Source organism: Lissotriton vulgaris, chromosome 1_1 (genome assembly GCF_964263255.1).
Source record: "Lissotriton vulgaris chromosome 1_1, aLisVul1.2, whole genome shotgun sequence".
In the NCBI taxonomy this organism is placed as follows: domain Eukaryota; kingdom Metazoa; phylum Chordata; class Amphibia; order Caudata; family Salamandridae; genus Lissotriton; species Lissotriton vulgaris.
The window spans coordinates 1,878,020,278-1,878,048,035 of NC_141685.1; the positions used below are offsets into that span (position 1 = coordinate 1,878,020,278).

Consider the following 27,758-nt stretch of genomic DNA (forward strand, 5'->3'; position numbering starts at 1 on the left):
CAATCAATCACATAATTTGTATAGCGCACTGCTCACCCGGAGGGGTCTCAAGGCGCTGGGGGGGGGGAGGGGTCCGTCACTGCTCGAAAAGCAATGTCTTGAGTTGCTTCCTGAAGGAGAGGTGGTCCTGGGTCATCCGTAGGTGGATGGGGAGGGAGTTCCATGTCTTGGCCGCCAGGTAGGATAAGGATCTTCCTCCGGCGGTGGCTCTGCGGATGCGTGTTACGGCGGCAAGGGCGAGGCTGGTCGATCGTAGCTGGCGGGTGGGCGTGTAGAAAGTCAAGCGGTTGTTGAGGTACTTGGGGCCCAGTTCGTGGAGAGCCCTGTGTGCGTGGGTGAGGAGTCTGAACGTGATCCTCTTGCTGATGGGGAGCCAGTGCAGGTCTCTCAGGTGGACGGAGGTGTGGTTGTGTCAGGGGATGTCCAGGATGAGTTGTGCAGAGGCGTTCTGTATGCGCTGGAGTCTTTTCTGTAGTTTGGCTGTGGTTCCCGCGTAGAGGGTGTTCCCGTAGTCCTGTCGGCTGGTGACGAGAGCCTGGGTGACCGTCTTCCTGGTTTCGGTGGGGATCCATCGGAAGATCTTGCGGAGAATGCGCAGGGTGTTGAAGCATGATGATGAAACGGCATTGACTTGTCTGGAGTCCAGGATGAAGCCCAGGTTACGTGCGTGGTCCGTTGGCTTGGGCGTGGTGCCCAGGGCAGGGGGCCACCAGGAGCCGTCCCAGGTGGAAGGCGATGATCCTAGGATGAGGACTTCCGTCTTGTCTGAGTTCAGTTTCAGGCGGCTGTTCTTCATCCACTCGGCGACGTCTTTCATTCCTTCGTGAAGGCTGGCTCTGGCGGTGGCGGGGTCGTTGGTGAGGGAGAGGATCAGCTGGGTGTCATCGGCGTGGGAGATGATGTTGAGGTTGTGTTGGCGTGCGATGGCTGCGAGTGGGCTCATGTAGACATTGAAGAGGGTTGGGCTGAGTGATGATCCTTGTGGTACGCCGCAGATGACTTCGGTGGCCTCGGATCTGAACGGGGGGAAGCGGACTCTCTGGGTTCTTCCGGCGAGGAACGAGATAATCCACTCCAGTGCCTTCTCTTGGATTCCGATGTTGCTGAGGCGCTGCACTAGGGTGCGGTGGCAGACAGTGTCGAAGGCTGCAGAGAGGTCCATGAGGATGAGGGCCGTTGTTTCCCCGTTGTCGAGCAGGGATCTGATGTCATCGGTGGCTGCGATCAGGGCGGTCTCTGTGCTGTGGTTGGCTCAGAACCCGGACTGCGACGGGTCAAGGGATCCGTTCGTCTCGAGGAAGGCGGTGAGCTGTCTGTTGACGGTCTTCTCAATGACTTTGGCAGGAAAAGGGAGGAGCGAGATGGGGCGGAAGTTCTTGAGGTGGTGGGGTCCGCTGTCGGTTTCTTTAGGAGGGCGCTGAGCTCGCCAGCTCTCCCAGAAGGTGGTGGTGTTAAAGGAGATGTTGATGATGTCCCGGAGTTGGGGTGCGATGATGCAGTCGGCCTTGTTGAAGATGTGGTGGGGGCAGGGGTCGGTTGGGGATCCGGAGTGGATGTTGTTCATCGTGCGGGTGGTGTCTTCGGTGCTGACCGGGGTCCAGGCGCAGAGGGTGGTGGTGGGGGGCGCTTGTTCGATGGTAGGGTGCGTGGTAGGTGCTCCGAAGCTGTTGTGTATGTCGGCGATCTTGCGGTGGAAAAAGGAGGCGAGTGAGTCGCAGAGGTCTTGCGAGGGGGTGAAGTTGTTGTTTCCGGCGCTGGGGTTGGAGAACTCTTTGACGATGCTGAAGAGTTCCTTGCTGTTGTGGGTGTTGTTGTCCAGTCGTTCTTTGAGTGTTGCTCTTTTGGTGGTGCGGATCAGCTGGTGGTGTTTGCGGGTGGCGTTCTTGAGGGTGGTCATGTTTTCTGAGGTCTGGTCGTGGCACCAAGCTTTCTCCAGGGTGCGGCAGTTCTTCTTGGATTTTTTGAGTTCATCGGTGAACCAAGTGGCTTTCTTGCTGCCGGGTCTGCTGGGAGGTTTTTTCAGTGGTGCGAGGTCATCTGCGCAGTTGGTGAGCCTCTGTGTGAAGATGCGGGCTGCTTCGTTGGGGTCCGTTGTGCTGGTGGGAGGGTTCTGGCTGAGGGATGTGGTGAGCTGGTGGGCGGTGATCTTGCTCCAGCCTGTTGCGGGTGGTGGTGGGTCGTGGTTCTTATGAAGCTGAAGTGGACGCAGCTCTGATCAGTCCAGAGTAATCCGGTGGAGAGGCTGAAGGAGATGTGCTTGCTGGAGGAGAAGATGGGGTCGAGCGTGTGGCCAGTGTAGTGGGTGGGGGTGTTCACCAGTTGCTTGAGTCCGAGGTTGTCGAGGTTGTCCAGGAGGGTGGTGGTGTTGCTGTTGTTATTGTTCTACAGGTGGAAGTTGAGGTCTCCTAGGAGGATGTAGTCAGTGGAGGGGAGGGCGTGCGGTCTGATGAAGTCTGCGATGTCTTCGCTGAATTGTGTCCGTCGTCCCGGGGGTCTTTAGATGAGAGTGCCTCTGAGGGTGGTCTTGGGGGTCGGTGTGAATCTGGAAGTGGAGGTGTTCGGCGGCGGTGAAGGTGTCCTCGGAGCTGGTCGTGATGCGGATGGTGTTCCTGTGGACGATGGCGATGCCTCCTCCGGTCTGGTTGACGCGATCCCTCCAGGTGATCTAGTAGCCTTCGGGGATGGCTATGGCGATGTCGGGGGCTGAGGAGGCGTTCATCCATGTTTCTGTGAGGAAGGCGACGTCTGGTGATGTTGAGTCGAGCAGGTTCCAGAGTTCGACGGCGTGCCTGTGGACGGAGCAGGTGTTGAGAAGGTTGCACTTGAGGTGGTTGTTGCTGGTGTCTGGCTTGGCGGGTGCGCTGCAGGTCCGGAGGCAGGTGAATTTGCAGGTTTGGCAGGTGAAGTGTCCATGGTTGCGTTTCGGGGTGGCTCGGTAGCAGGCGGGGTTCCTGTTGGGTTTGAGTGCGTTGAGGGTGGCGGCGTCGTAAGTCCTTCGTGTAGGCTGACATCTTCGTGGGCCAGGGGTTCTCAATCAATCAAGACATTTATAGAGCGCACTACTTACCCGTAGGGTCTCAAGGCGCTTAGGGGGGGGGGGTGCCGTTACTGCTCGAACAGCCAGGTCTTGAGCTTCTTCCTGAAGGAGAGGTGGTCTTGGGTCAGGCGCAGGTCGGTCGGGAGGGAGTTCCAGGTCTTGGCGGCCAGGTAGGAGAAGGACCTTCCTCCTGTTGTCGCTCTACGGATGCGTGGGATGGCGGCGAGGGCGTGGCTGGCTGAACGGAGGTGGCGTTTGGGAGCGTAGAAGTTGATTCGGTTGTTGAGGTAGCTCGGGCCTTGATCGTGTAGGGCTTTGTGTGCGTGGGTGAGGAGACGGAAGGTGATTCTTTTGTTGACGGGGAGCCAATGCAGGTCTCTCAGGTGTCCGGAGATGTGGCTGTTTCGTGGGATGTCGAGGATGAGTCTGGCTGAGGCGTTCTGGATCCGCTGAAGTCTCTTCTGGAGCTTGGCGGTGGTTCCGGCGTAGAGGGCGTTGCCGTAGTCCAGTCGGCTGGTGACGAGGGCCTGGGTGACGGTCTTCCTGGTCTCCGTGGGGATCCACCAGAAGATCTTCCGTAGCATGCGCAGGATGTTGAAGCACGCCGAGGAGACGGCGTTGACTTGTCTGGTCATGGAGAGGGAGGAGTCCAGGATGAAGCCCACGGTCCAGGCACGGACGGGCGCAGACGGGCTTGCCTTTGACGCGCCTTCGGCGCACAATCGGCGCGCCCACTGCACGTACGCACGGGCTCCATATGAGGCGAAGTGGGAGGGAGGAGCAGCTGGGAGGCGGGGCGGTCAATGGGGAGACAGAAGGAAAAAGGGGGCGAGGTCGCGAGGGAGCAGCGGCGGGAAGCGGGGAGCGGAGGGGGGGTCACACCAGGGGCACAGAGCAAAAGGGGGAAGCGCAACAGAGCTAACTAACAGGAAAGGAAGCACTAAAACAGTAAATGAAGCACAAAATCACAATACAGTAAATGCAATAAAAACAATGACAATGACACTAGGCACAGAAGGGGGAGAACCGGCGAAAAAGATCGAGCAGCAGTGAGGGGGCACCGAGGTCGGGGAGGATCTGTGGTCCTGGGAGAGAGACACACCTTCAGCTGGTGGGCGGTCCCGCGTGGGGGTGTCTTGGGTGTACTCCAGTATTATCTTCACCTTCGCAGTGTCCCTGTCACTCCCCAAATGCTACACTACCTCTAAAGTCCTTACAACCTCAACTTCAAGTCTCGCTCTTATGGTCTCTTTTGGCTCTTCAGGATCCACTGACAGTAGCATCCCTTCTTTCTGTTGAGAGTGTTAACTTCTACTTCCGAAATCCAGCACTGCAGCGCTAGGCAGACCCCATCACAAACTTGAGAAAGAGCCTCTTCTCTCCAGGTTGGGCACATTTCTGTCTTTTGCCCTTTAAACACTCTGCTACCTTCCATGCCTTAAGCCTACAATTGCCTGTTGTCCAAGTATTAATAGCTACTCAGAAGGCTAGTGCCTATGTCCCCAATTTACAACAAAATGCTTGACTTTAACTACAAGACCATGTGTTTACCCCTACGTTCTCTCCTCCTCCCTCTGTCTTCCCTCTGCTTCTTATGCCTCAGAGAGTGGATCGACGACTGCGCCAACACCCTTGCCCCACTCAAGAAATCCTCCAAGAATCACACCAGCAAGAAAGCCAGCTGGTTCACTGAAGACCTCCAGACCTCCAAGCAAGCCTGCTGAAAGCTGGAGAAGAAGTGGCCCTGTGAAAAAACACCGGACAGCTACGCAGCCCAGAAAAGCGCCACCTGCAGACACCACCACCTCATCAGATTAGCCAAAAGGGCCTCTTTCAAAGACCGACTAGACGACAACGCACACAACAGCAAGGAGCTCTTCAGCATTGGGAAGGAACTCTCCAACCCCAGCTCCAGCACCAATGACATCCCACCCTCGCCAGACCTGTGCGACTCGCTAGCCACCTTCTTCCATTGCAAAATCGCAGACATCAACGACAGCTTCAACGCCATGACCACCCCGGCAACCACTGAGACTGCCGCCCCCACACCCACAACCCGCACCAACCGCCTGCTCTCCTGGACCAACATCAACGACTTCGGCACCATCAAGACAATGAACACAATCCACTCCGGATCTACGTCAGACCCATGCCCACACCACATCTTCAACAAAGCCAGCACCGCCATCGCACCCCACCTCCGGAAAGCCATCAACAATCTCCTTCGAGACAGCAACCTTCCCAGAGAGCTGGAAGCACGCCGAGATCAACGCCTTACTCAAGAAACCCAAGGCGGACCCCAAGGACCTCAAGAACTTCCGGCCCATCTCCCTGCTCTGTCCCCGGTGAAGGTCACCGAAAAAAACGTCAACAAACAACTGACCTGCAACCTAGAAGAGAACAGCATCCTAGACCCGTCCCAGTCTGGGTTCCGCAGCAACCACAGTACCAAGACTGCCCTCATCGCCGCCACCGATGACATCATGCCCCTGCTAGACAACGGAGAAACCACGGCTCTTATCCTCCTGGACCTGTCAGCCGCCTTCGACACGGTCTGCCACCACACACTAAGAAAAAGCCATGGAGTGGACCACCCCCTTCCGCTCCGGCAGAACACAGAGCGTCCACCTCTCCCCTTCCGCTCCGAAGCCACCAAGATCATCTGCCGCGTACCCCCGGGCTCATCCCTCAGCCCAACGCTCCTCAACATCTACATGGCACCGCTTGCCCATGTCTCCCCACTGCACGACCTCAACATCATCTCCTACGCCGATGACACCCAGCTGATCTTCTCCCTCACCAAGGACCCCCACACCACCAAAACCAACCTTCACGAATGAATGAAGGCCGTCGCTGAATCGATGAGGATTAGCCGACTGAAGCTGCACATCTCCCGCAGCAGCCACATCTCACCCCACCTGAGAAGCCTGCAATGGCTCCCCATCAACCAGAAGATAACCTTCAAGCTCCTCACCCATGCACACAAGGCACTCCACAACACCAGACCTGCGTACCTCAACAGCAGACTCAGCTTCTACACCCCCACCCACCACTTTCGCTCCGCCGCCCTCGCCTCAGTCCCCCGCATCCGAAGAACGACCTCCGGTGGCAGATCATTCTCTCACCTCGCTGCTAAGACCTGGAACACCCTCCCCATCCACCTAAAACAGACCCAAGACCTGCTGACCTTCAGAAGATTCCTGAAGACCTGGCTCTTCGAGCAGTAGCAGCATTCCCCCCCCAGCGCCTTGAGACCCTCACAGGTATGTAGTGCGCTTTACAAATGCTATGATTGATTGATTTACTGGAGAATTTATCTTTCTTAGATGAGACAGAAACCCTCATTGAGCTCTACTGCATCTGAAACGTGAAAAGTCGTTTTAAGAATAGATAGTTGATCTCCTTCCTCTTCTTCTTTAATGTCCTGCTCATGTTCACAGACTCCTTGAGTATGCAAAATTATGTTGTATTTAGTGTGTCGTTGATTTGTTGAGTTCCCTGAGAGTGCTCTGAGAAATAGTATCTATCTCCCATTTTACCCGTTTATTACACTCTGGCCACGTCATAGTGCTTTTTATTTTTACTTTAAGCCATGTTGCACCGCAGCTTGTGCTGCAGGGCAACATGTAAAACAAACATTGACAAAGCCAATAGATATCGCACAGGTAAAACCTATTGGCTTTGTCAATTCTTGGTCACTTTTTTCCTCCTTAATCACATGCGAAGGACACCACTCTCCACTTCACCAAGTCCAAAGGGGCCAAAATGTGGTGAGGCCAGGAACAAGCTGTCCATCTCGCCAGCACTACATTATTTGCAACTCTGTAAACACCTCCATGCACCTCCCTATCCTCGCCAACTCCACCAACCGCTCCTGTCGCCCAAGATGTATACCAGCCAGAAGCCCACTGCAGGCACCAAAAAAGAGGGGGCTCAGTCATGCGTGCTCAAAAGGCTGTATCAAGGCTATTATAAGCCTCTGAAATAAACAAATCTACTGGGGCATTGGAGAGGACATCACCCCCTCTACGATGGAAGCTCACTGAGTGCTCCCCCATCGCTTGTGGTGCCAGATACTATATTACAGTGAAGCCTAACATGGTGGCACTTCGAAAATTATATGCTAGGAGAACCTTGCCAAATAGTCTGAGTCAATAAGTTGAGTGAATTTCTGGGGTGACAGAACCAAAAACTCAGAAGAACTAAAAGAGCACAAGACTTCTTGACCAAATCTAAGGCACAGGAAATTAGTGCACTGGTGACAAGCAGGAGTAAAAAAGATTAAGATGTTCAAATTGATTATGCTGCTTATGACCTGCGTTCACATTTTTAAACCGGAAAAACCCAAATAGATATCTAATTCTTGATCCTTCCACTAAGTTTCAAAAAAGAGTGACTGGCCTATCTATAGTGTTTCTGGTCTGACATAATGAGCCACTGCCTGCCCCCCCCCCATACTTCAGGTGCCGAGTAATCAGCTACTTCTTTCTCCACAAACATTATGTTCAAATATTAGGAGGTTCTGCAGATTAAAACTGATGAAGTATCTCATTAAGCAATGTTTGAAAAACTAACTCAAAAGTTGCTCTCTGTTGAGGAACAACTATCTGAAAATCAAATAAAAATTCTCAGATGCAAATGTGATGATTTAGAAAACTGATCATGATGATCCAACCTTAGGATTCTTGGAATACCTGAAGACTCAGACGGCACAATTGCAAACATAATTGACTGGTCTGCCAAGCTAATCTTTCTCTATGTCCTTGAGAACAAGGCAGATGCAACACACAGAGTAGATTCTTCCTTTACCATTTCAAAAGTGCATAGAGTACATCAAGACCCCACAATTGTGTACTTTGAGGATTAAAATATTAAAGAAAGAATCTTTCCCATTGCTACAGAATGGCAGAGATACACTACTCGTGAGGGTTATTCATTTTCTGCTTTGTAAGACCTTGTGTGGGAAGCTGCAGCTACACAAAGAGAAAGTGGGACCTTGATTATAAAACTTTAGGCCTTAGCCACCCTTGTATCTATTGCAGCTGGAGCCTCACTTAAATGAAAAGGCGAAGCTTCCTTCATCATCTTTGCTGACCGGCAGGCAGTTCAACAATTCTTAGAAACGAGTCACAAACTGATATAAGAATCTAAAGTATCTAAGACATAGTGACATGGCACCATAAAATGAAGCATATCTTTCTTCTATTTTTCTTTTTTTGGGGTGACCAGGGGAAAAGAGTTTGGCCCCCTCACACATACTTCCTCAATGTCAAGATTGGCATCCAGATAGGATTTGGGTTCTCTACCTCCTGGTAATGGCAAACTAGGATGCAGTAGGAGACAAGGGGATGGTATTCGAGTGCACAGGGAAGAGGAGTATGAAAGGGGATAATGTAGGGATTAAAATCCACGAAAAGGGGGAATAAGATTCACTGTCATGGTTGAAAATGAGGGAAAATTGTTAAAAGTTTGTCATGGATAGTCAATGGTATTAGAAAGGGAATGAAAAAAAGCTAAAGTGTATTCTGCAGTTTGGTGCTTGAAGTCAGAAATTCTAAACCCAACAGGCAGTATTTTAGGATACATATTTGTCTAATAAGTGCTCTGATTGCCTAATCCTGTAAAATACAAATGTGCAATCTTTTACATTCTGAACACCCAGCTATCTTGCTTCAATGGGATTGTAGAGATTCATAAAATAATCGGCAAGAGTACTACGTCCCAAAATATATGTTAGAAGGACAACTATAATCAATATTTGCAAGCTGAAGTTGCAGAATTCATTCTAACTTCGGTTCAGTCCCACTATCTGCATTATAGGACAACATGAAAGCCTATAACAGGGGAATAAGAGAATCTTTTGTTTCCCAAATTGAGAGAGTGAAACATTTAGAAAAGACTCCCCAGGAACAACTAGACAGATTAATTCAAGTCAATATAATCCTGACCATCTCCCAATCATTTAAATCAAATGAGATATACTCTCAAATAATGGTCCTACAAGGCTTAATTGCAGAAATACTAAGTTCTAGAGTAAAAACAGCGTTTCACCTTGACTTAAAGTTTACAGAATAGGAGAAAAATCAGGAAAACTATTATGCTGTATAGGCCAATGCAATTATTATACTACAGAAATTACTCACAATAGAGATGATACAATGGTGATTAAGTATTGACACATGGAAATCATGGTGATATTTGAACAGTATTACTCTGAAATAAATCTGGAAAATTTGAATGGCAGTCTGACTGCAGTCCAGAACGACCTTAAGATTAATTTTCTTTAATTACATAGAAGTCAAAATAGGATTCTTAATGTGGATTTTACTTTTGAGAAAGTTACAGCAGTTTTCCGGAACATGCTATCTGGCAAGGCAGCAGGTCCTGGCAACATACCTGCTGCAGAATACAAATTAGTAGTTAACCTCATTTCTCCACTATTTTTAGAAGCACTTAAAGAAATTAGAAGTATTAAACATCAATCCCCTTTCTGGCATGAAGCTATAATAACTATCTTTGTTAAAAACTATCCACTTTATTACCCTTACATTGCCCTATGTCATTGCTAAATGTAGATTCCAAAATATATATATATAGGATTAATAGTATTGTTACAATATTCGTTTCAAAGGAATGAACAACATGACTACATTTCAGGTAAAAACACCACCACACATGCCAATTTTGTTACTTCATTGGTGGATAGGGCAGATGTTTTACATGAGCAGCTTAACGTCATATTATTAGATGCAGAGTAGGCCTTCATGAGTATCATGGCAATTCATGAGACAATTATTGAAATAATTTAATATCAGTTTGGAGATTGTTAAACTCATACAGACAGTATATCAAACACCTACAGATAGAATTTATTCAATAGAACTTGCCTCGCCATAACAATCACTCAAGGTACCAGGCAAGGCTTCCCACTGTTGCCTGCTTTGTCCCTAAATATGGAGCCATACATTAGGTATTTAAGAACATCTATACCCCCATCCCTACTCTATAAATCAATCTCGCCTTAACAGGCTATGTTGATGATGTACTTGTACTCAAACATCGTACAAACCCAACCTTAAACATAATAGATCAGGAGGCTATTAAGTCTGCCACAATATCTGGCTATAAACTATAAACTAAATTATCACAAAATTCAAATTGCTCTAGCTGGTGTGGCTACTAGCACAGATAAAAAAATCAAATGGGGGATGGATGACTTGTCCTGCGTAACCAGAGTTTTTTTTAAATTTTCGTACACTGCAACGATAAAAAAAACCTCATTCACGTACAGAGACTGGTGGTGGGGGTATATCTTGATTCTCCGCCTTACTCTTTAGGAACGTGACAGCATCATCATAGGGTTAGTAGTTATGCCTCCTCCACCCGGAGGTATTCCCCTGGTTAGAGCAGTAGTGATCAGATACAGTAATACAGGGGGTTTCGTGGTGAATCTCACAGCAAAGTTTTTTTATAAAAAACTTGTATAGCCAGATTGAAAAATGTTAATGGCTCTGGGTTCGGAGTTGGTTTAAAATCAGTTCAGCGCGAAGGGGAATTTATTAGGAATCACCCGCACTTAAAATTGTCCGTAAAAAGGTCGACATGTTTCAGCCTCAATATTTGCCCATGCGGGTCCGGTGGGCTTTCTTCAGGACCTACAGCACAGATATACGTGCCACATTGAAGGCTTGATATTTGGGTATTATTATTGCTGCAAAGTTAAATCTTTATTTTAAACATAACTACAGGTTCCTATTACAATTGCTCAAAGCTTTGATAGCAAAATGAAACCATTTGCCTATTTCCTTTAATATCCTTCCAAAAGAATTATATTACGTTTGTTCAGTATCAGTATACGTACCTAACAGTTACTTTAAACAGATTGACTCCATTAGTTCCAAATGTATCTGGAAAGTGAAAATAGCATGCAAATCCCTGCAGATTCCAGATGTACAACCATGTACTCCAAGCATTACTCAATAACCTCAAACTTCCGACATGTTTCACATCTTCATCTTTGGTACTTGTTATCAATCTGCAATTTCTTACTTAAAAGGACTTGTTTGATTGTAACGGGCTAATGTACTTTTTTGATTTACATTTAGATTACATTGTAATGCATTCTTTAAATATTTACAAATAAGAGCATTTTTCGCTGAGTGCTTATAAGCTAACACTAACTGTTATTTAACAGGATTTTGTTAAAATGATTTTAGCTCCAATCAGCTATCTATCTTTGAGCGATATGCCTGCCTAATGGAATTTAAAATTGATGACTTATTACTATGGTTAAACAAATGGCCCTTAGAAGCAGGAGAAGAAATAGCAAATAATTATTTTACTCGAATTCTTAAACGTTTCAGTAAAAGGATCAACCCAACTAGATGGGCAAGTATATTGCAATTTGTTCAACTTTTATGGTACCCCACCTAACCTTTGTAAGTGGTATAAATCAGTGTACCATTGCCCACGATGTTCGACCAAGACTGCAAACAACATACATACATTTATTAATTCTCTCAAATTAAATTACATTTTTTTCCTCAATATCATTTAGAATCTGACTTCTGCGACTCTCTGTATTTAGTCTCCCTCATAAGTGCATTTTATTAGAGATTAAGGCAGAAGACTCGGTTTTCTATGGAATAGCTATTGCTAAGTTGATGATTGTTAAAAAATGGTACTCCACATACGCACCGTACCATGATGAATGATGAAGGGAAGTCACTTTCGCACATAAACTGGGATACCAGATGGCCAAAATTAGGAGGTTCAACTGCTAAGTTTAAGTGGATATGGGGGAAAATGAGTGACTATTTCAAAAAATCAATTCTGATCTTTCCTAAATTGTGGCTCAAACTGCCAATTTCTCTATAATTGCTTTCTTCATTTTGTTGGTGCCTTTGCTACGATGTCACTTATGGGAGGTATTTTATGTTCCTAAATAAAAAAAGGGTACTTCTTAGATTTAGAATGGAATTGGAAATATTAAAGCAAACAACAAAAACAAAACCACTAAAGGCATGTCAATGTTTAGAGAAAAAAAAGAAACCCACATTGAGGCTGCTATTCTTAATTAGTGTACAGGTGATCCTCCCACTCAATCCCTATTGGGGTCCTGTTGAGACAGAAAAGTCCACTGCATGGTGACTGACGTGCACTGCTGCTCTATGTACCCAAACCTTCTAGATATCTGGAACCGTGGTACTCATTTTTGGGCATGGGCAAGCATGGATCATGTGTTTGTGTCATAACCTAGGCCTGTCTCATGGATTTGTGATCTGGTTAGACCAGGAGTGGTGCACAAGGTACTAGCCTCATAGTGGTAAAGGGCTACTGCCCTAGGAGGAGTTAAATGGCTTGCGTGCAGTGGTGGCAACATATCGGTTTTGTGTTTTATAGTAACCAGTAGTGTGAAGAGGCCTTTTTACTTGGGAAACTGAGTGGTCCCTCCAGACCCAATCGTGTAAAATTCTGCTGCTGAGCATTTTTTTGAAAAATCAACTTTATTGATTTTTGTATAAGGCAAGCAAACAGGTAAACATGACTGTGGTTCTGGCATCTATGTACAACTCGAATCAAGACATCTTGAATCCGTATCCTATAAATCGAATAAGCATTCAGACGCCATTTAGCCCATAGTACGCCCGCTATTTACCCTAGATCCTAGAATGTTTCTGGGGCAATCTCTGGCTTGGTAAATTGGCTGTTCCAGCTTTGCATCCCAATCTTCCCTGAATGTAATGCCAGTCAGACAAGGTAGGGGGTGGGGGTACTTCTAATTGTGTACAATATCTCTGTTGACGGCCATTGTGGCCACCACCTCCAGAATACGTTCACCCCAGGACCCATCTAGGTCTTCTAATATACCCAAAAGGGCTACTCTGGGCAATAGATCCTCTGTTTGTTCCAGGACTCGGCCAGTACCCACTCAATTCCCCGCACACCCGGCAACTCTGGAGTACAACCAAACCATTTGAAAGAACTCTGCATCTGCAAGGGTGCATCAAAAGAAGGTAGGTTGGGGAATATTGCCCACATGCCAATGACAATAGGGTGTGAGATAGATGACATACAAGGAGTTCAGCTGGATCAATTGAAGGCGAGAGGAAATGGCAATTTCCCAGGGTGGCCATGCAGGCATTCTTCAAATCAGTGTCATCAAGGGTGCGGAGCCATTTCTCTTATTTCAGTTTGATAGTCATAAATGTATCAAGGGCAAGCGTACAGCATATTTTGGGTATAGCGCCCTTAGTCAATGGACGCATCAGGAGCTTAACCTCAAGCGGCTGAGTTCGTGTAGTTCTGTTGTCTCAGTTAGGTGACTAGCTAGGGCATTGCAAAGCTGTACATATTTATGGATTTAGATCGGGACAGGGTGAAATGAGTTTGAACGTCTTAAACCGAACACTTGTGTCCTCCCTGTCATATGTTTTCCAGGTTTGTATTGCCAACTCTGTCCCATAATTGAGTGGTGTGGTGTAGCGATTCCTCCTGCCATAATGGAGTCTGCTATGTCGATTTGCCTGTGCTGTACATTTAACTTGCCTTGGTCTACATGGTGAAATTATGTATTGCCTTACAGTGTGTGACTGCGTGTGCATGCTGTGTTGCATGTGCCTGAGTGTGGTACATAACATGGTGGCCTTGGAGCTCCATTTTGCGTAGCCCAGTGGGTTGACGGTGTGGAATGCAGACTTAGGAGATGTGGATTGCTCACATTCCTGCATCCTGGGAAGGAGAAACACTGAAGGGAGAGGAGATAAACATCCTCTGTTCACATCAAAGGCTTTAATGATTTAGGAATGGCGCTGATCAGTTAGACCTGGGCACTGTGTTCAGAGTAGATGGTGGGTTGGATAAGGTACGCACTACAGGAGCACAGAATTATAAAAGAGGGGAGGCCTAAACTTTTGAACCTTTGTTAGGAATACATCAGTGAGGATGACACCCAGGTGTGAGTCTGAAGCCATATCCTTGGCCAATGTTGTTGGACCATCAATAATTGGTGCCACAACGTTCTTGGGGCAGTGTGCCATCTGACAAGAACCAGGAGAGAGCAGTGGGCACTTCAAAGGACTCAACATCCACAAAAAGAATTTCAAAAGAACAGACACTAAATAAAAACTAGTGTCTAAGAGAACAGTAACAAATTGAGAGCCAGAATCCAACAAATTATTTATCAACATAGACAACTTCGCCACAACTTAGAGTTGCCGACACCAGGACTGCTAGTCTCCCAGCTGGGTGAAGGGGTATTACCCAGGATACCAAGAACCTTGCTCTGTACTTGGAGCACCAGCCTTTTGCCTGCCTGCCAAGATCAGTGTTTCCTGTGAGGAGGCGGAAGAGGAGAGGGGGCCTGGACGGAGTGAGGGCCAACAGGGATCCTGGCAAGTGTACCCCAGTGAGTGAAGTGTGAGGTACTCCTCCAGTCGAGATCATTGTATGAGAGAGAGCTGTCTGCCCTGTTGTGGAAGTTGGTGACACCCTTGGGGGCCACCATGAAATATAGGGCAGTCGCGCATTGAAGCGAAACTGCTGTGGCAGTTCCCCTTGCCTGTGAACCCCGTCTGAAAGAAGAGGACCACTAGGAGCATTGTTGATGTCGCTCAGTACAGCCGATGACATTGGAGCCAGTGCCTATGTCCATGACCCTTCTATGTCAGCAAAGGGCCACCAGGACTGTTTGGACCATCACCCACATCGCAGGAGTCTCTCTGACAATCGGAGCTCAAGAGCCAAAGTCCCTCTACATCACCTCTCTTGCTTCATCACCTTACCTGCATGAACTGCAGAGGAACATCTGTCTGCTGTACTTGGAAGCTGTTGATGACTTCGACCACTTCTGCATGCTCCTATAAGATGCACCTCGGCTCCTGAACACTTCCGACTGCGGATGGATAGAAGAGCAGAAGGGCTGGCAGGTCTTTTGAAACTTGCATGAACTCAGACTATTTGTGCCATAGCAAGCTGAACTTTCAGGACAAAAGTGAGACTTTCTTACATTGCTAGTGCGGGCAGCACCTGTGGGGTCACCTTAAGTAACCTGCCAGGAACACGTTACTTAGTATTGAGAAGAGAGGGGGAGGACCAGGTGACACTGCCTAGTCAGGGTGCTTAGACTGCAAGGCTTTCGTGTGTCTTATTTCTTGTGCTGTATTATATCCTCCTATGTAATAAATACTTTTTTCTTACCATAAGTAAGTATTAAACTAGACAAATTATCACCGCTGCATCGCTCTCCTCCAAGCTTCTTCTGGGCACAGGCTCCTAGAAGGCACTGCGGCCAATCCTGATGCTGCATGAAAGCAGTGTCGGGATTGGCCTGAGTACTGGGACTTTGTGCTCCCAGCCAGACTGGGAGCCTGTGCCTGCTCTCTCCAGCCCCAGCAATGTAGCTGGTGCTGAAGAGAGATTTACTGCACATGACGGTTTGGCCGTTCTGAGACATTGGGTTCAACCGTCATGTGCAGTGAAGGGAGTGAGGGCACTACCATTCCCTCACCACAGTGTTATCCCCCTGACCCCCCAAGACTCGTCAGAGGGTCCAGGGGGATTAAAATAAAACAATAAAACGGGTTTAAACCCCATTTTTATTTGAGGGTGGTAGCAGGTGGTGTGGGGGGCACAACACCGCTCTAATGGATAATACTGATAATACGAGTGGAATGATCACCCGACTGTCCCATCAGATCCATTGCTTCCACTGACTTTTTCTTGCCCAACCAACCCTTAATGCTTGTCCCTTCACTGAGGCTTGCCCCATGTCCCCAGGGAACATAATGCTCTCCGAGACTACAGCGGTTCCTTCAGCCTTCTATATGGGCATTTTTTTTCTTCCCTGCACTAGAAAATCCCTACCAGCCGAACATGTCTTTTAAAAACTGACACCCCTAGCTATTATCTGATTTCACCTCAGACCAGCCAAGCATTGGAGATTGGTCCTAATCTGTAAGTACACTTGTGTGAGCTCTCTGTCTTTTGTCAGTTGTGACACTGTGTGAGTGCAGTGATTCGCATGACTGAACGGGCACCGTGCCCTCCAATGGCCTCGGATGGACTAACCTTGAAATGCATTTGACATTTAGGGTTTGCTAAGAAAGGAACTAATTAAATCAAAAGTACTTACGTCGTTGTAGTGCATGCAGATCTAGAACGTTCTCTATCCCCCCAACCCTTCTTAGTGGGGACTATTCATACAACATTTAGGAATGAATACTGGATTGGAAATAAAATACAATTTTGTTATGACGAAAAAGCACCTGGAGTGACGCAGTTCGTGGTTGTTTAGGTTCTTGGAACATTTTTATTGTAATCACCTGCAAAACCCAACCATCGTTCAAATTTTTGAATGAAAAGAACCTCAAATGCACTTATTAATGTACTGTGATGCCAATTTTCATTCATGTGCATCTTCTATTTTACAGACTTTGAAACTCTCGAGCCGGGTCCTCGATAAAATAAGCACTGGACAACTTGTTAGTCTCCTTTCTAACAATCTGAACAAATTTGACGAGGTAGGTTGTTCCCCAGGTAATTCTGCATGTTCCAGTTAAAACTATTGACACAGCAAATCATGTGACAAAACGTTTACGGATAACCCATTGAACAGTTGATACAGTTGTATATATCTCTCCTGCCTGCTCTATTTCATTTGTCTATAAGGCGTTGACCTCTATAAAGCGTCCTGAAGCCCCTTGGGCCTCGTGCACACAACAAATATGCCCAATTAATCTCGAATGAAGGAAAAGCTAATAAAAACGACATGGGAACATATGCAGTGAATCGTATGCTATATATCAGATGCAGTGCATTCAAATATTCATTTGTTTTTTCACTTGCCTGTTTTGCTGCTTCGAAGTCTTTTATTCCTTTACTTGTAGTCAAAGTTGTTAGCTTTATTTTCAGCATAAGCACAACTTGAGGCTTAAAAAGATCAAAACTTCATGCAAGGCATTAACAGTGTTTTGTGATATGATTGCGGCCTTTATAGTAGATAATACTTCGGCCTACAACACCGACAAGATGTGATACTTTGGAAATAAGGAGGAAAATTATGTTAATGTTGCTTCACTATAGTACAATGTCAGTCTTGTAATCATAGCCCGGATATGCATGCTCTAAAGCACTCTGTGCTGCAGGCTCAGTGTGCTGATATTATCTGGTGTCTGAGATAACCACACAGACCTGTAAAATGGTAGTTAAAAATAAATGACTCACTGTATAAGCACTGTCAAAGCCAACATGGCTTGGCTTAAAACCAGAACTATTGGCTTTGCCAGTGCTTGTTGGCAAAGGTATGCAAATGCACGTGTCAAGACTCAGGCATATTTATGGCTGGCAATCTAGGAGATTTCTTTTGCTATTAAGGGAAACCCATTTCAAGATGGCCGTCATCACGATGCCTGCCAGCCATTTTTGATTTACGATTCTAATATGGGGGACTGCCTTATTGGAATGGTTAATTATATTTTTGTTAAACGTCAAAAAGATGTGCACAGGATACAAATAAAAACATTAAAAAACGAGCATGTCCAGTAAGATTGAGAGTGGTGCTTGGAGCAGGGACATCTAAAAATAAATTGGCCTGTCAGTGACACTGGCTGGTTTTCGGGTTGACCCTTCACACAAGCTCTATTGCCTAATTTATCTCAGCAATTACTAAACAAATCACAATACATCTCCTTCGTTGTTTACCTGCATTTGTTGTTTTCAATATTTTCATTAATTGAGTTAAATATGACAGACGCCTGCACCTACTAGAACATTCCTACAGTCTGTCTCTGCATCTTCACGTGTATGTTGGTCTGCATTACGTTGAGGGATCCTTAGTCCTGTAAAACGTGCACCACTGCCACACAATGGGCACGACTAGTGAGCTGAGTTGGTTGCTAGGCAGAGTATTTCCTTAGTGACTTTATATAAACACCTTTCCTAAGCACTCAATCAAATTCTTTGTGCGCCGGCTCTCGTTGATTGATCTAAGTATGCTGCAAATATAACTGGTGGAACCGAAGACATCTGCCAAGTGAACTTTGACCTCTGGGAGAATCAAACTTTATGTGCAGAATGTGGATACACATTGCTATGTGCCCTTTCCAATTCTCACTCGGGTGGCCGTGTGCTAAGGAGAACAAACCCGCTTCTGTTAATGTGCTTGGCTGCATGTTCATTTCACAACGCTCCTTCAGACTGGACGCCATGTTTTGCAAGTAGCTCACTTCGCGGCTCGTTGTGGGAGGCTTTCGCGCACTTCAGTAAAGTTTGATTGTTTGTTCGTACTTTTTGCAGGGTCTGGCGCTGGCTCACTTTGTGTGGATCGCACCGCTGCAAGTGCTGCTGCTGATGGGGCTGCTATGGGATCAGCTCCAAGCCTCGGCATTCTGTGGACTTGGCTTGCTGGTGCTAATGGCCTTTTTCCAGGCCTGGCTTGGACGAAAGATGATGAAATACAGGTGACAGACACATTTAACCTCTCTCTTATTGTGAAAATATGGAGTTTCTTTAAAGCATACTGCTAGGTGTTAGAGGTTCAAACAATTACACTTTTGGAAGTGATGGAGACTAATTATTATATGTTGTATGAAAAAGAAAATCCCCTGCTGCAGTTTCAAACCCTTTAAGCTCTGAAGGTCATTCCCTCCTGCTAAACTCTTGTTTCGACATTTGGGGTAGTTTGCTCCTCAGCCTTCACAACTTCTTTTCCTGCAGGACATAACCAGTGGAAATATGTGCCCATTTTTGCACGTTACTATTCAATATGGTACCCAGGGTTTGTGATATACCAGGAGGAGCCTGTGAAAATAGTTAAAATCTGGGCTTCTTTAAATGGGAAATAGTGCGGCACAAGAATGCATTTTTTAAACTAAAACCTGCAACGACTAGAGATTAGTTGTAGTAAGAGGGTCTTTATTTCAGCTTTCGAAACAATCAGGGTTGGGAAAAAGAATATTTACCACCGTTTTTGCAATTTTTTAAGCAGTTTTTAATATTTCCTATTTTGACAGTGTCTACCTTATTGCAGTGTGTAGGTTGACAGCCCCTACCTACTTGCAGTTTATGGGGGCAAAGCTTTGAAACCCATGGTTGAGCCCACAAAGCTATTCATTTTTTAAAACTTGATAAAATACTGAATTAAGCAAAGGGCCATTCATTTAGAGGACCCAAGGTTTTTGCTAAGAAACTAATCATTAAAATAAAAAGTAGCACATTTTAGTGGGAAAAAATAAATATGAGAAAAGGTTTTCATTTATAAGTGTATGTACTGAAGGCCGATATACTAAATTAATATAACATAATTTCTGTCATCAACTGAGCCGTAGCTTGCAATGATTTTTCATTGTGCAGCCAGCATGCATGAATTAGTAATTACAAATCCAATTAATACAATTTGGACATGAAGGAAAGCCATGCATTTTTTTGTTTCAAATCTGTTTATTGAAAACGTAACACACAAGTGAAGCCTATGTAGCTTTATCAAAAAGACATAAAAAGAACATCATTACTCAATTTGGATGTCAGAACATTTCAGATAAAACGGAAATAAAGGAGTCAGTGCCCTAGACTCACCCTAACTGCAAAGGAAGTGAGAAGAAATAAAGCAGAACACAAAACAATGTGCTACTGACCCTGTTACGGTTGAAAGGCTTCTTTCACAGTTCGGGAAAGACACAGGGAAGGCATGAGACATCGCTGAGATCTTATGAGGGCTTTTCCAACCAACATCATTAGGTGATTTAACCCCTTCGCAACGGGGGTAATTCCCCGCTGTGGTGGGGGGCGGGAGGGCGCGCACATCGCCCCCATGCTCATGACGAGCTCAGCTCGTCATGAGGCACAGTGCTCGTGACCATGACCACACCCGTTCCCGTGGAACGCTCAGCACAGCAGGGGAATTATCTATTATTGTCTTCTCATGGTCTTCGTATCTAGCATCCCTTGTGCGCTCGAGGCCATCCACCCTCTGGCTTCAAATCTGCAGAGTGACGGAGAGTCCCAGGCCACCAAAACCTTCCCCAGGGCTCGTCCGCCAGTGTGATTAGGCGAGTTCTCAATTGCCTCCAGCGACAAGCTCGTAGCGAGGCAAATATGACGCTCAAAGGACCTCGATTAGGAGCTCCATATGTAGTTCACACAAGTGTTAGATGTGGGCGAGATCGGAAGGGCACAGCATGCCCCTACCTTTAAAAATCATGTTAGTCCGTTCCCCTACTTCTTTGTTTTATAAAAGCACACCGAGACTGCAGGAATAGCCCTACTTTAAAATTCCAACTTTATTTTTCAGCCTGTGTGGTGCACCGTGCACATCGAAAAAGGCCTCTGCAGTGCACCTATCCTCCTCCCCTTCCCCTCTTTGTCTAGGGTCCTGCAAAGTGACTCTGAAAGGGCCATCAGTCTTAGCACAGCGCGAAAATAGCTACCTCTGATGGCCCTGCTGCTACCCTGAGCCCGTGATTCACACCTCATTTAGTGAGGACGCTGCCTGCCTGCCCCCACTGTGACCAATACAATGGTCACTTCAGGATACTTTGATGTCCTCGCCCTTGACCTCCCCTGCCCTTTATTTTCATGCTCACACAGACTGACAGATGCCACCTGGGAAAGAAGAAAAGTGTGTCACTTAGGACTTTGTGACTTGCTGTAAATCTGCTCTCCATCCAGCCACAACAGAAAACAAGCATTGGCATAGCCAATAGGTCTCGCCTTTGGTACCAATAATTATTTTGCCATGTTGTGATAAAAGTAATTGGAAAAGATCTGTTACCAGGTCGGGATCTCCTTTATAGGGGAGTCTACACTTACTATAGTCATTAATTCTTTACCAATTAAACAATATACCCAGGACAAAAAGACCTTCTATATCAATTTGGCAGCAATGCATCTCTGTTTGCAGGACTTTCCCTATAAATGTAGCTAACCCTCTATGGGCGGCACTCACTGAAGAGAGACATTCAAACCGTGACAATTTGTTAAACATGGTAAAAAAATATTAGCCGGATTATGTGTAAAAACTCATGGTTTAATGGCCAGTAATTTACTCCATTTAAGCCTATTCACATAAGAATTTCCAATTAACATAATTTGAACATAACGTGTATTTGCAAAGTGAATGTTCACCAAAGGGTATCTTGGCGCTGAATAACAGATGTTTATTCTTAACCAACTCAATGGTACTTATTTTATCTACCCCAAAAGGTTGAAAGGCTGAGTGACCTGCCAGAATTTGAACCTCTAACTACTAAGCCACCAGTCCCCGATAAAATATAGTCCTATGTGTATCCATACTGAAATAATTAAATGCCCGTTGAGGTGTATTCCATCCTCACCTCCACTATCTGCCATACCCCTCGAATCAATAACACATTGATACATTGGCATAACAGCAAATGTGCTGGTCCGTTATTATAAAGCACAATTTCCTTATTTCCAATATGATTTATAAAATGGCAATTGTTGATGCAGGTGTGCCTTACTCATGAGAACCGTTAGGCGCACACTGGAGCATGAAAGCCCTAGCAGAAAATTCTGCTAGTCTGTCACATGTTTCTCTCAGTGCCCGAGTAATGCTGAAGCTGTTTAAGTTGATGAACGTCTTATTCATATTCAAACATGACACCATAAAAAGCAGATAAAGTCAGAAAGCTGGTAGCAAGAGCCCAAAAGATATATTATCACTTTATTGGTAGTCCGGTAAAGAGAAATTAGTAGTTTCTCGAATCCAATTTAAAGTGAAGGATCAATAAAAATATTGCAGCAGGATTTCTTTTTCTGAGTGTTATGCCAATGGAACAGTAAAATATATAAACTATTTAACTCTGTGGGTTTTGCACAATACCCTTTCTCACCACGGCTGGTGAGGCTTGGGAGTAGTGTAGCGTAATGCTAGAGCTGAACTAGAGTGTACAAAGCGAGTAAGCATGCTTTTTTTTAGGAGGATTTGCAGTCTGGGTGTTGCTACTTCCAAGATAATTTTGAAAAAAAACTATAGGGTCAAATACTGCATTTTATTTTCAACACCCCATTTTTACACAAATTCTCTCAAAAGCCATTACTGTGCCAAGCCAACATAGCCTGATGCTCCGCAGGAGTTGGGCATATTTTTTTTCAAGATGCACAATATGCTCCTCCAGTAAGTAAATATTTATCTCCACTTTGCCAAGGCCTGTGTTTTGTCATGCTTGCTCACATGTTATCTCCCTCAGGCACACTGCCCCCATTATTCGTTCCCATTCACTTTCCCTTTTACTCAAAATTGCTCACTTGCACTCACTCTTAAACATTCGGTATCACATTCTCACTCTCACTCTCACCCAGTCTCACTTTTTCCTACTCTGATTACCTCATTCTAACTTACAGTTTCACTTACTCTACGTGACTCATTCTCACTCACTTTCTCTCACTTTCATCCACATACACTCTTTCACTCATGCCCAGTTACATTCAGGCACTCAATCATTCGCACCCAAATTTACTTACTCACACTCATTCTTCTTTGCAGGACACTTGCATACATATGTGCTTTACTATGTTTGAGCAGCTAGCTGACTGATATGAATATGAAGGCGCCCTTGTGGGTTTCCGTGAGTCAGATCAGATTCTCTTGAAGAGTTCCTTTGTCTTCTGAGCCCTGCTTAACACATGTGTACAGGAGGAGCCCTATATTCATGTCCCCAATGTTTGAGACAAAAAATACTCATTGATTTCTGAACAATGAGAGTAAAAGCGTTAAGGTAACATGTTGTTCCTGCTTATACTTTGCATGCTTTACATAATCCTGCATTCCCTATGAGTGTTTGCTTTTTCCAGAATGTTGTTACTGTTTTTTCAGGCAGTGCATAATTTGAAATGAGTCACATCCAGGTGTTTATAATAAGGCAGAATTGGGTTGTAGCTGAAGACGGAGCAAGTTTCACTCAGTGGGGCAGAAGGGTGTTCGGTGGGGATAGGATGTGGCACTATGGCCAGAGCTACCAAATTTGGAACTGTGGAACCTGGTTCAGCCTTCATGCCTTGTTCATCAGACCACTCCTGAGCATGCACATGCCCATGATAGACCTTAGAAGGCCATACTAAACCTTGGAAGCCCTGGTCTCTTAGCACAAGCAGGTGAACCCTACCTGTGGCCAGTGTTGGTTAACCATGAAGCCCTGTCCATCACAATCCATACTGAAGTTCAACTCCAGTCTTGCTGGCATGCCTACAAAGCAGCACACCCTAGAGCAGCAGTGAATTTGTCACTGAGGTCACAGGGCCCTTGAGGCCAGTCCAACTCACCCATTGGTGCCTCCATTGGCCTTGTTTCAGTAGTACTAATGCAACTCACCAGGGATTGGCAATGCAGGATTTGCATGCCCCCCCAGACTAAGGGGCATTTTTTCAAAGGCCTTGCATAATGCTTGTAACGTGGTACATGCACAATGCAAAGCTCCAAGTCATATTTTAAAAGCCACGTAAAGCCACTTTGCATGTCTTTGACCAGCTTTATAGATATGGAGTAGTGTAACGCAGCACAAACTGCTGCATTGCCTTACCTTGTGCAAGGGAGATGTTGCGGTAGGTGTTGCATGGGAGACTGGTTTTGTAACTGGGGACAGGTTTTGCAGCAATGCTGCGAAATCGGCCCCCAGTAACAAAACCAGCAGAACTGTGCAGTATAATGACTCACTCTTAAAAACGCATAAGTCACTGTAGAGTTCCTTGTAAACCCAGTAGTTTTCCTGTAACAATAAAAGTCTCCCACACAACTCCCACAGTTTTTGAGGCATTCAAAGATTTACAAGGACTTGTAATCCTGGGAATACTCCAAAATCATGTGCCTCCCCATCGGAGGCATAACTTGGAGAAATATCTTTATCACTCCTTGTTTTTTCCTCTTTCAAAGTGTGCTATATTCTGCAGCACACGAAGAAAGAGGAAAAAGCCTCACAAGATTGTTTTTGTACAGGAAGGCACCCCTTCCTGCACATAAACAATCCTGCATACAAAGTGGGGAACCTTGCACCATGAGGCAGTGTGCCTGCATTGATGCTAGGCTGCCAAAATGGTGCCAGCGCAGGGGGAAAAGACAGGAATGCACCATATTGGATAAATACCATGCATTCTTGCCCTTTCCCTGTGATACAGGGCAGTGCAGCAAAGTAACTTGCTGTGCTGTCCTGTGCCACCATTCCCATAAATATGTCCCTAAGTTCACAAACTTGATTGTCTCTCTGCTTCATACACAAGCATTTTTAGCATGTGCTGCCTGCTTTGGGGGCACTGCAAATATGCAGCAATGGAGGACAACATTATGTTGCAGTGTTGACTAAATTATGCAGCAAAAAAGACTGCAGTGTTATGTAGTACATTTTCTGATACTTTATTATTTTGACATTTTTGCACATACTAACAGTCTCTGCAAAGCTTTGCCTCATTAATTCTAGTGTAACATGCAAATGCAGCGGCGAGAAAGGTGACCAGTCAACCTTTCACACGGCCTTCCACTTCACCAAACGTACTAAAAATTGGTATGTTTTGCTATTTCTAGCCACATCTCTGACTCCGCCCACTAATCCAATCCTCTGCTTATTCCCGTCCCTTGAGTCTCCGCCCACAGTTCCCCTACTTTTATTCCCCCACTTCGACCACTGGTTCACACAGCACTGGGGAATTGCGGCATAGTGTTGTCCCCGAAAATGGTGCTGGAAGGACTGCCAGTATATCTGGTCCCAACGCTGCTAGTTGCTTAGCCCCACCTCACCTCTTACGTGACGTCCGTGGTAAATCAAGTCCCTGCAACACTGCCATTGCCAGGCGCAGCGTCCTTGAAAGCCTGCCGATCCATAGGGCTTGACTAGGCACCCCGCTGCTCCAGAGTTCTCCCACCAGTCAGGGCACCTCGGGTGGGGCCCCCACTGCTGGCGCTCAGAACGCTGTGGTCCTCGGCAGGGTCTGGCGAGCAGTCAGCTCAGGATACCGGGTCGTTGAGCCAGGTAGGAGCCCCAACGCGCAATTGGGAGCAGCCTCAATCCTTCAGAAGCAATGTGGGGTCCGAGACACCAGACAGGAGCCCCGGCGGCTGGCTTAAGTAGCTTAAGTCAAGTGCCATGGAGAGGAAACCCAGGCAAACATGTCTCACTCCATGCGCGACTTAGCCACGCCCCCAGCCATGCATTTTTAAAACAAGGATTAAGTATTCGTTGTACAACTCTGAATTTTAAATTGTCCATAAACCAGGTTATTCCAAGTGAATATTTTTTTAAGCATGGGCGCAAAATCCGTTCCGCTCGTGGATTTTCGGCAAATTTGAAATCCGCGAATTCCCGCGAATTTGCCGAAAATTTGCGAACCCGCGAGCGGAACGGATCCGGGGGGCAAAAGTTTAAGTTTCAAGCTTGTAACTATTTTAGAATGGCGCCGGCAAGCTGCCAGCGCCATTCTAAAATAGTTACTAAGTTAGCTTCAACAGGAAGCACTAATAGAAGCAGGTGCTCGAGTTTAACTGAATTCGAGCACCTGCTTTATTTTATGTATTAGTGCTTCCTGATGAAGCTAACTTAGTAACTATTTTAGAATAGCGTTGCAGCTTGCCGGCGCCATTCTAAAATAAAACAGGAGAGGGGCAGAGGGCAGAAGGGCACAACAACAAGTGGGGCAGAGGGCAGAATGGCACAACAACGAGTGGGGCAGAGGGCAGAATGGCACAAAAACGAGTGGAGCAGAGGGCAGAAGGGCACAAAAACGAGTGGGGCAGAGGGCAGAATGGCACAACAACGAGTGGGGCAGAGGGCAGAAGGGCACAACAACAAGTGGGGCAGAGGGCAGAAGGGCACAACAACGAGTGGGGCAGAGGGCAGAATGGCACAACAACGAGTGGGCAGAGGGCAGAATGGCACAAAAACGAGTGGGGCAGAGGGCAGAATGGCACAAAAACGAGTGGGGCAGAGGGCAGAATGGCAAAAAAACGAGTGGGGAGAGGGCAGAAGGGCACAACAACGAGTGGTCTCGAACAAAAAAACCCCGGCAAACACGCAAAACGCCCCGCGAACACGCAAATCGCCCCGCGAACACGCAAAAAAATATGCAAATTTTGTGGATCGCGAATTCGCAAATCCGCAAATTCGCGAATCGTGAATTCGCAAAATTCGCCAATGCTTAATATTTTTCAATAAGTGTTTTTTGTGGGCACTGATCTACAATTGTAAGCCAAAATCATAGAGAAATTTAAAAGATAACGACAAATGTCCTACGATCTTGCATTCCCACAAGAGAGCTGAAAAAACAGTGCTTTACATGTGAGGGTGGATGAATTGCAAAGTACTGGTATTGCTCAAAAACACAACTGCATGAAGGAAGCACATGACGTTTGAATAAGATAGAATTTTGAAGTTGTGATTGGATACTTTATTTGGCGCAAGGGTTTGCTGGCTACCAAAGAGACGTGCTAACCCCAGGCATTTCCCAAAAAGTTAAGATCTGGCGTGTCTAGAGTTATTCAGCTTGTATGGATACTACTACTTTTTCTTGCCCAGAATTCCCTGTAAATGTTAAAACTGGAATGAAAAATATATAATTTCTTCACAATAATGTGTGAAAGAGAGTTCCAGAATTTGACGGGGAATTACTAAAACCCTACCATACAGTGTTCCAAGACTTCTCCTGATAAAAACAGTAACACCATTTTTTGGGGTGGGTCTATTACCCCTCAGAGGAAAGGTCAAAAACATACAATGGAAACATCAAGAAAGCTGCTTGAAATTTAAATCTACTTTTGGGATATGGATAGCTGCTGTAATTGGGCAGAGGGTGAGCTGACTTCAATGGAAACGTATCAAACAAACGTGTTTCTGAAAACCATATATCTAGAAAAATCCCAAGGGATGTGATTTGCATGAATCCAAGCATGGTTTCTTACCCAGAATTCTCTGCAAATGTCAATACTACACCCAAAATATATTTAATCTCCTCTGAGGTTCTACTGGGGATGGGAGCAGTATATGGGCATAGAATCGACTGGTACCTAGAGAACTCTAATAACCATAGGCTTTGCTGAAAGCTAGAGATACACAGTGATTCAGAGCAGTGTAGCTTGTTTGGATATCTGCATGTATTCTTACTCAAAATGCCTTGTAAATGTTAACATATGCCCAAGAAATACCCAGTTTCCTCTCACTCTCATAGGTGAATGGCTGCACCAAAGGAAATATATACATTTTGAGCATTTCTGAAAAATAGAAATACAGAGGAAACCAGCATGGTGTGGCTTGCTTGAATCCTACAACATTTTCCTTCACATAATGCCCTTAAAACGTTAAGAGTGTGGATGAGAAGTAAACTCATTTTCCTCACTTTGATCCTTGGGCCCAACTTACAGAGGGGGGGAACAACCATTACAACGCAACTTTTTCAACGCACTACCTTTACAACGAATCTATTACAACGCAAGACCCTTTACAACGCATGCTATTACAACACATGCCATTACAACGCATATGCTATTACAACGCATGTTATTACAACGCATGTATGGGTACTTTTTTTTTATTTGTTGTAATATTTTTTTACAAATATTTTTAAAAATGGAATTTAAATGTTTTTAATACCCTTCTAATACTCGCCAGTGGTTATATTAATTCTACTTTAATAATTCCTTTGAGTTAGAATATTAATTAATACTCCTGCACTATCCTGTACTATTCCAGCATTAACACCCCCTTTGAGCTAGTTTAGTAATTAATAC

At 45.7% G+C, this 27,758-nt stretch overlaps 1 protein-coding gene across 2 annotated transcripts in view; it reads left to right on the top strand.

Moving 5' to 3' along the window:
* CFTR (CF transmembrane conductance regulator) overlaps window positions 1-27,758 on the top strand; it is a 1,194,762-nt gene that overhangs the window by 451,155 nt on the left and 715,849 nt on the right. For both annotated transcript variants that reach the window (XM_086919414.1, XM_086919415.1), the window contains 2 exons: window positions 16,468-16,557; window positions 18,332-18,495. In XM_086919414.1, coding sequence (XP_086775540.1) covers window positions 16,468-16,557; window positions 18,332-18,495 — 254 coding nt within the window. The remainder of the gene's footprint in view (window positions 1-16,467; window positions 16,558-18,331; window positions 18,496-27,758) is intronic.